The sequence below is a fragment of the Triticum aestivum genome, chromosome 1B (genome assembly GCF_018294505.1).
Source record: "Triticum aestivum cultivar Chinese Spring chromosome 1B, IWGSC CS RefSeq v2.1, whole genome shotgun sequence".
Classification (NCBI taxonomy): Eukaryota; Viridiplantae; Streptophyta; class Magnoliopsida; order Poales; family Poaceae; genus Triticum; species Triticum aestivum.
In genome coordinates, this window is record NC_057795.1 from 119,783,206 (window position 1) to 119,792,197 (window position 8,992).

The window sequence follows — 8,992 nt, forward strand, 5'->3', positions numbered from 1 at the left end:
CGGTCACCGGGGTTGCTACGAACATGCCTGGGGACGCCACAACGGCGGGCCGATGCCCACCGGAGATGCTAAGATGGGGCACCACAGGATGCTGCAACCAGCAACGGGGTTTGCTACAACCGGGCTCGACAACGCTACGACATGCCACCTAGATTGCCGAGACAGTGGCGACACCTTGCTGCAATGGACGCGGGCATGGCTACGATGACGACGGCCTCACATCCACGACGACCTTGACTTGTTGATGCGCGCTGCTGCAACCAAGCGCTGCATCATTGGGTGTGGCGAGGGAGAGTGAGCGGTGTAGTGGAGCGGTTGGTGCAAGGTGAGGGGATAAGAAAGATTGGACGAGAAAGGAGAGAGTGGCATGTAAGGATGTCAATTTTACCCATGGGTCCTACCCTGCATGAGTAGGGTATGGCACATTTTCATGCCCATGGGCATTGCCTAGACCCTGCACGACTAGTCATGGGTAAGGCATGGATACAATTTTATGCCCATGGGTATGCCCATACCCTACCCTATTATCTCACCGGCGGTCCACATGTGTTTTAAACACTAAGGTGCCACGTCTTTGTATGTAATCTATGCACCCTACCCCCATTCTCTGTCAAATAACCACTTTCCCAACCATAGAAAGCTCTCTATAGGTCGAGCCTCCACCACGCATATAACTAGCAGTTACGTCTACCCCCCCCCCCCCCCCCCCCCCCCCTCCCTCTTGATGTTGTGGTGATTTGTCCAATGGGTACCCATCGGATATGAATACCCATAAGATATGTGCATGGATATTTACCCGATGGGTAGGGTATGTGTATGATTTTATGTTCATGAGAAACATGGGTATGGGCATAACATTATTGTACCCGCACCATACCCTACCCTGGCATGTTTATGGGGGGAGGAATCAAACGGTCTTCATTAACTAATTGGCCGACTGCGCGGCGATAGGCCAGACTCCCGCCTCGGTCCACCGGCGCATAGGATCGGCCAAACGTGATATTTTCCATTTGAATATTGCCTGGTTGTTCGGGATGCGGCGTTTTGAAATTTGTTTAATATAGTAAAAAATATCAAAAAAATGATTTTTCTTTTTGCGATGCTAGACGCTCGCGTGCATGAAGTCCGTGCCAAATTTTGTACAGTTTAGACATTTCATTAGCTCTTAGAAAGAAAGACAAATTTTGGGATTGTAATCAAAGCTCATGTACTGTTTTTACCGGGTTTTTTATTGATGAGCTCCTCGGATTTCCGAACAACCTCTAATTTGGCACGAATATCACACGGTGAAACATCTTACACCTAAAAAAAAATCAGTATGGGCACCGAATGGGTTATTGGCTACAACTAACTATGATAGAATACAGTCGAAGTACACGCGCGTGCGAGGCGTGTATATCCGACAGCACATCACTGATTGATTGAAGCACAGCAGCAATCAAAGCAACCTACGAACTCTCACGCGGACCAATACTCCTGATTCCCCAATCTCCCCCACAGAGTACCGCCGGCGGCGCCATGTCCACCACCACTAAAGGTACAGCCGGCTACGACCGCCGCCGGGAGCTTCAGGCGTTCGACGACACCAACGCCGGCGTCAAGGGCCTCGTCGACGCCGGCATCACCACCATCCCGCTCATCTTCCGCCACCCTCCCGACTCCCTCGCCAGTTCCTCCACCGCGACCATCCCGGTCATCGACCTCTCGGGCCGCCGATCCGAAGTGGTCAGCAAGGTGCGGGCGGCGACAGAGACGGTGGGCTTCTTCCAGGTGGTCAACCACGGCGTGCCGGCCGACCTCCTCGCTGAGATGCTCGCGTCCGTGCGGCGGTTCCACGAGTCGCCGGCCGAGGCCAAGACGCCGCACTACACCCGTGACCTCGCCAAGAAGGTCCGGTTCAACTCCAACTTCGACCTGTTCCAGTCGCCGGCGGCCAACTGGCGCGACACCCTCTTCTGCCAGGCGCTCCCGGACCCGCCGGAGCCGGAGGAGCTCCCTGCCGCCGTGCGAGGCGTCCTGCTGGAGTACGGCGACGCGGTGCGGCGGCTCGCCGTGCGGGTGCTGGAGCTGGTGTCGGAGGCCATGGGGCTGGCGCCGGACCGGCTGGAGAAGATGGGGTGCGCCGATGGCCTCAGCGTGCTGAGCAACTACTACCCGCCGTGTCCGCAGCCGCACCTCACCCTCGGCACCAGCCGGCACTCCGACCCGGCGTTCCTCACCGTGCTCCTCCAGGATGACATGGCCGGCCTCCAGGTGCTCGTCGACGACGGCAGCGGCGTCGAGAAGCGGTCGGTGTGGGTGGACGTCCCTCCGGTGCCGGGCGCTCTGGTGATCAACGTCGGCGACCTGCTCCAGTTGGTGAGCAACGGGAGGCTGAAGAGCGTGGAGCACCGGGTGGTGGCCAACAGGAGCAGGGACAGGGCAAGGATCTCAGTGGCGGCGTTCTTCAATGCCGACCTGAGGAGGACGTCGGCGGTGTACGGCCCCATCGAGGAACAGGTGTCTTCGTCGGCGCTGCCGTTGTACAGGAGCATCACGGTGGAGGAGTTCCTCTCTCACTACGACGGCAAAGGCCTGGACGGTCGCCCGGCGCTGGACCATTTCCTTCTTCCTTAATCAGTGGTCGGTTTGAAACAATGCTGTGAATTTCTAGCTGAACTTGTTTTCTGAAATCAGATGCTGTCAGATGTTTCTGAAACACCGTAATGCCATCCTGAGCAGAGGATGTGTTTGCTACTACTCCCTCCGTTCGGAATTACTTGTCACAAAAATGAATGTATCTACAACTAAAATACATCTAGATACATTCATTTCTTGGACGAGTAATTCCGAACGGAGGGAGTAGATTTTAGTATGCCAACTCATACAACCCAAGATTTTCTGAATATAAGCTGCATTTGCAACATCTTACTAGCATCACAAGGAATATGGACAAACAAAATGGTAGTGAGTGCGTGACTGTGTATCCATGATTTCAGTATCTATGTGGAGATGAAAGACTCTGCATATTATTCACCCTAAAACTCAGTAAGTCAAGAGAAAAGAAAAATCACATGGACCATGAATCTTGCCACTATCATCTGTTAAAGTGTGGAACTAAATGTGCATCGCTGCAACAACTTTATTCTCGTTTAAGCACATCGAACTCAAAGGGAACCAAACAGTAATTAACTGTTGCAAGTTGAACTTTTGCTTGTGTTAAAAAGGGCAACTGAGAGGTTTCATGGATTTCAGATTCTACTGGTGCAACATCTGACCACCAAGAATGCATTGCTGACAGAAACGAGAGTATCCTTTCTCACACAAAAGACATGTAAAATAGGAGTTTGATCCTGAGTTCACTAGCTCACAGTTACAACTTACTCCCTCCGTCCGGAAATACTTATCATCAAAATAAATAAAAAGGGATGTATCTAGATGTATTTTAGTTCTAGATACACCTTTTTTTGTTCATTTTGTTGACAAGTATTTTCGGACGGAGCGAGTACAACTATTGACGGACAAAAGTCATGTAAAAGAGGAGTTTGGTGCTGAGTTTAGTACCAGCTCACAGTTACAACTTTTGACAGTGAACTAGTTGCATAACATACCATGCTGGGAATTACAAAGGACAATTAAACTACAAACAGAGAAACAAGCATTGAACTGCAGGCAACATAATATTCAGGTATCAGCACCATAAAAACAAGCAAAAGACAACACGATCTTCAGTTACTATCCTCGTCAGAACTGGAAGGACATGATATTGATATCACTGGAAGAGTATGGTCTTCAGCTAGAAAAGAGTTGTTGAAGGGATCGGCAATTGACAAGTCATGGGGATCTAAATAGAGATCCAAACAGTACGAACAATGTTTAAACTCGAACTCTGGAGAAGCTTCACTTTCCACTCCTAGCAACCTGTGGTGATCAGCCACCCATTTCTTGTCGAACTTCTCACTAACGCCAAATTTGATCTCATGTAGCACTTTCGCATTCAGAACAAAGAACTTGGCAAAGCTAACATCTTGCTCGTCGCCTGTGTAATTCTTCAACACTAGTTTTTTTAGATGGGTCTCAAGGCATTTGATTGGAGTTATTGGATCACAATGACGCACATTGTTCATCTCTGCTTTCAAGTATTTGTTCCACTGGAAAGGAAATAAGACTCATAAGATACATGTGTTAAAGTAATTGGTAACTAGACTAGATAATACTATATGTCAATCAATTCTTTTTGGAGTAACAAATACTCATTCACCATTTAGAGCAAGCCAAGATGAATACTCACCATAACATAAAGTATTTCCAAGCAGGGGAAAAACCTGAGGACGTCAAGAACTGCATTCAAATCAGTGCAAGCAAACTGGAGAGCCAAAACCTTCACTGTGCATATCGAACTGTTCAAGCTGGTTGGAACCAACCCCTGCCAAAAACAATGAGCATAAAACAAATGTATGAAGGTATGCCAAATGCAAGTCGAGAAGGATGCTGCTACCTGAAAGATTAGCTTTGCAATCTGAATATTGGAGGTGCGGGGTGACAAAGGGCCAAATATCTCCAGTTTAGGTGCTGCCTTATTTACCCGGATATTCAAACTATCTGAGCATGGACAAAGCAGCCTTTGAAGGCGAGGGGTGTCCTCAATAACCAATTCTTGTTTGCCAACATAACAATGACTGAAGGCGATGCTCCTAAGAGTTGGCGAGCTAATGTGGAGGGACCACTATAAGCATTTCCCTGCAGATATAGGGTCTCCAACACATGGCAGGAGGAGATCGCCCGAGGGAAGACATCCTCTGACATGGAAACGCTCCGTAGGGTGAGATGCTTGAGGAGGGGGAAATTCAGTAAAGGAGCGATCTCTTTTGGGACATCGCAGTGGCCGATTGTAGCCACAACGACAGTCGATGCGAAGCGGAGCACGGATGATGGCAAGGAGTATCGAGCTGCTCGACACAAGATCGGGAAGAAGATATGTAGCTCCTGAAGGTTGTGCGGGCTTCGAGAGTGGAACCAGCTCTCAATCTGAGCAATTTTCTGGGCGTGCCCTTCTTTTTTCGGGCAGATGCAGGTTAAGCGGAAGTCGAAGCAGCGAGCGGGGCCAAGGTGGTCGGAGAGGATCCTGGAAACGATGGAGTCCGTCGGTGGTCGAGGCCCTCGGCAGCGGCACGACGGCTGAAAATTATTGGTGCTGAGGTTCTTCTTTTTACAGCGAAGGGGCAAACTGCGGCCGGTCCTGAGATTCTGGGCGTCGATGTTGAGAGGCGCGGAGCGCCAGAGGGGGCGCCATCGGCGGGCGATGGCCTGCGTGCGAGCGCCGTCCTTGGTGGGGAGGAGGGAGATGATGGTGCAGAGGACGGCCTCCGGAAGGTTGCTGATGAGATCGCCGTCGCAGTTGTCATCCCGTGCCCGTTTCCGTGGCCTGCACCCGTCCGTTCCACCGGATGCGCGCTTCTTGGCTGCAGGTGCCGCCGTCGCCTTCTTCTTCTTGGCTGCGGGCACCGTCTTCTTCTTCTTGGCAACATCTGCCGCCGTCGCCTTCTTCTTGGCCTCGGCTACGGCCGCTGCCACCGCTCTCGTCTTGGCAGCCGCGGGTACAGGCGCCGTCGCCGCCGCCTTCTTCTTCCTCATGTGTGGAGATTGGACAGGCGGAGAGTGCTGGGCATCTGGGATGGGGAATTTAGGGGTTCTGCCGTCGTTTCGAGTGCAGCTGATGGGGATGGAACTGGAACCGGAGAGTGGGGAGCCGGAACGGGCAGCGTTGGAGGCTAGTCAGGTTGCTGGGCCACGCCGGGCTGGGATGGGTCCCGGGCGTTTCTCCAAAATTGACATTTGGATTTCACTCAAGTCCGACCAGTTTTCAATAAAACTAGATCGTTGATGACGCGCGTTGCTCCGTTCGTCAATTTTGATGATAGAATGGTCGGAAGTTCCAAAACTATAGTCCCAAAATAAATTGTGGCAAATATATATCACTAATTAAATACAACCTCCGTCCCAAATTACATGTCGTAGATTTGTATCTAGACAAATCTAAGACAAGTAATTTGGGATGGAGTAGTTTATTGGAGTTTGGGTTGATTTGTATAATTGACAATCAGCATGTTCACTATTCACCTGACTGCGCCTAAGTTGGACATCCTTCCACATGGCTGCCCCTAAGTTGGACATTCTTCCACATGACACTAAGATACTCAAGTAATATCCAAGATTGGACCATGAAAGGAAGTGTGCATATAACGAAAGCACCTAGAAAACCAAACAGCAAAAGTTATTAGGCTTATACAGAACTCTTTCAGATACAACATGAACCAGTTTATGCAGTACCACTTAATACATAATGCACGCAGTTGAAAATTATCTAAAAGCATATGAAACATGAACTAAAATGCCATCCCTTAGAAGTCTTAGAAATATGATTTTGGCCTACTTTTACAAGGCTAGAGCTGGACGGACTTGTTAAAACAGACTGTACATAAGAAGTGTTCTACAATATCTGAAAACAGAAGTATTTGATACACGACTTATTTAGCCTCTCATTGAAATTTTAAGCATGCAATAAATGGTGTAATGAATTGCTCACGGAGTAATGAATTGGTCCAGGACCAACCTCGACAATAAGAAATCTGTAGTGGTTGGATTAGTCACAGATTTCTTATCTTAGAAATAAATGGTCTGGTTAGGTATGAAGTGACATAAATTATGTGGACAACAAGTTAGGCAATCATTATTTATTGCCATATCTTTCAAAAAAACCTTCATAATTCATATATGTGCCATATTGTCCAGAAGTTCATCTTACAACAAGTATGGTACATTTGTAATTGTAAGGAAATACGTAGTCAATATGACCTGTATATGTCTCCAAGATCCAAAGATCCTGAAAAGAGCATGGTACCTTCAATAAAGGTCAATGTCTCAAAAAGTAGGCAAGGAGAAACTCAAAATTGTTCGAGACCATAATTTTGTGGCAGAACGAACGCAATCAGGGAGTTGCCAACCTCGCATGTTCAAGTGCTCCAGAACTGGACTTCAAATCTATAGTGGTCAACATGATGAAACATCTTCCTTCTTGCATACCCGGCTGCACAAAATCAAAAAATAATTCAAGGAATTTCAATACATCTACATGTTTATAAAGAATATATAACCATGCATGAACAAGTCTGGAAACAATAATCTGACTAAAAGATAAGTTTGACACCTTTGTAGCAAGTGTCACCAAAAGTTAGTTTTCAGGATGCTTGTTACCTTAACTTCGTTGTGCACATCTTCTGGAGTTGATATGCCTGTAAATCAAAGGAAGCAACTATGATAAGTATACCGTAAGAAGTAAGGAGCTTATTTGTATGCTTGCATCTTGGTAACAGGTAACAACACCTTCGTAATTAAAATAGTAGCAAGACTTGTAATGTTCACATTGCCACTCTCGACATAATGTACTCAGAGATTCAACTATATTCTCTTTCTATACATTTATCAGCAGAAAACCCAAGGTATAGCTCATAATAAAGCTCAGATTTATCTCCTTCCACAACATGAATACTTCAGGACATCAATGCTGAAATGCTACTAATTGACAAAAAATGTCACCCAGGACAGCAAGGTGTCACTGATAAATTTGATCAGAACAACCTTCAGTTCACAATGAATAAATGAAAATTTGTAGTTAAAATTTGGAAAAACCTGCACCAAACAATGTGACAGCTCGACCATGAGGGAAAAAAGAAAATAAAATCACCAAAGGAGGAGCTCAAGCCTGGGACTGTTTGCAATCCAACATGAGGAGCTACCAACCAATAGTAGTTGTGTTCCCGTCAGCTTCGATCAGGACACGAGTCCTCTCAATTAATATACAATAAGTGAGTGAGAGAGAGAGTACCTGTTGGGGGAACGAATCGCATGGAAAGAGGGCATAAGCACGTCGTACATCTTAGGCTGGTTATATACCACCGCCGCCGGGAGAGCTGGCAAGTTGCGGTGGGCTTTGCCGCTCAAGGCGGCAATCAGATCGGCTGCAGTCTGCGGAGCCTGCATCGGCGGGAGCAGAGCTGCATCAATCAGCAAGAGCTCGTAGGCGGATTGCCCGCGTGGGCTGGATCGACCGCCCCGGATTCATCCGCTCCCGCGCGTCCGCTCGATCCCCTCGGGCGCCTCGCTCCGTCTGGATCCCGTCATGCGCCTCGGCTGGACCCTCATCCCGCTGATCGCCTGAATCCCTCGCCGCCTCGCCTGGATCCACAGAAACCACACGCATCCTCTCTCTGTATCCCCGCACGCACCCTCTCCGCATGGGCTGGATGACTCGAGCGAACAGGTTTTTTTAGACCAAAGTGCATAGCCTGGAATGGGCTGGCTGATGGCCTAGTTAACCAGAAGGCTCCAATTCAGCCTCTGGAGCAGCAGCCCACAGGACAGTTGGGCCAGAGTTCACACAGTGCGGCACATATTGCATTTCACACGAGATCTGACGGCCAGAAATGTCTAGATCGCGAAAACGAACGGCAAAAAACTCAAATCGCTGTGAGGGCTCGGTTTAGGTGCGGTTATACTGTCCTTAATGCGAGTGGTGCTTAAATTAGTCTTGTGTCGCGCCTGCAGATGACAATAACCTGCATATGCAACGGACTGAAGAAGTGCAGGTTCAGAGTTGCACTTGAACTTTAGCGGACCCCGTAAAACCGGCAAACCTGCAAAATTTCGGCGAGTATAAGGGCTCAACCCAATTTTCCGGTCAGAACAGAGCCCTTATACTTGCCCGGTCCGTAAAATATTTTACCGCGGCCTGCAAACCGCCTCCCCCAGCAGTATATCTAGGGGTTCGCGATGCATTTGCGGGTTAAAACCCTATCCCCCCGCCACCGCGTCGCTCCGCAATTCCCCACTCCCATCCTCACATTTCTCGCCGTCGGTGGGCCCCTTCCGCCTCCAGCCACCATGTGGGGCCGCATGTGGAGTTCCGGCCGCGGCTCTGGGAGCAGATCTAGCGGCGGCAGCGACCTCGAGCGCG

At 48.9% G+C, this 8,992-nt stretch overlaps 2 protein-coding genes across 16 annotated transcripts; one reads left to right on the top strand and one right to left on the bottom strand.

The window, feature by feature from the left end:
* Positions 1-1,381: 1,381 nt before the first annotated feature.
* On the top strand, positions 1,382-2,910 carry LOC123111152 (DIBOA-glucoside dioxygenase BX6). Its single transcript, XM_044531841.1, has one exon. It carries the CDS (start codon positions 1,519-1,521, stop codon positions 2,614-2,616), a length of 1,098 nt encoding a protein of 365 aa, XP_044387776.1. The 5' UTR covers positions 1,382-1,518; the 3' UTR covers positions 2,617-2,910.
* A 602-nt stretch (positions 2,911-3,512) lies between these two features.
* On the bottom strand, positions 3,513-8,310 carry LOC123111160 (uncharacterized). 15 transcript variants are annotated; one of them, XM_044531863.1, is made up of 7 exons: positions 7,865-8,304; positions 7,234-7,271; positions 6,984-7,066; positions 6,835-6,880; positions 6,100-6,231; positions 4,271-4,405; positions 3,513-4,130 (listed from the first exon to the last, which is right to left on the bottom strand). In XM_044531863.1, exons 1-7 carry the CDS (start codon positions 7,884-7,886, stop codon positions 3,708-3,710), a joined length of 879 nt encoding a protein of 292 aa, XP_044387798.1. In that variant the 5' UTR covers positions 7,887-8,304; the 3' UTR covers positions 3,513-3,707. The 15 variants fall into 15 exon arrangements, 4 of the variants coding, with proteins under 4 accessions (XP_044387798.1, XP_044387809.1, XP_044387831.1 ...); XM_044531874.1 differs by having other exon boundaries at positions 6,835-6,862; positions 7,865-8,303; XM_044531896.1 differs by having other exon boundaries at positions 6,835-6,862; positions 7,187-7,271; positions 7,865-8,303.
* Positions 8,311-8,992: the final 682 nt, after the last annotated feature.

Coding starts and splice junctions, on each gene's coding strand:
- LOC123111152 (XM_044531841.1), top strand. CDS start 1,519: ATGTCCACCACCACTAAAGGTACAGCCGGCTACGACCGCCGCCGGGAG.
- LOC123111160 (XM_044531863.1), bottom strand. CDS start 7,886: ATGCGATTCGTTCCCCCAACAG. Junction 7,272..7,864: donor GCGATTCGTTCCCCCAACAG/GTACTCTCTCTC, acceptor TTTGATTTACAG/GCATATCAACTCCAGAAGAT. Junction 4,406..6,099: donor TCCAACTTAGGCGCAGTCAG/GTGAATAGTGAA, acceptor TGTTTTTGGCAG/GGGTTGGTTCCAACCAGCTT.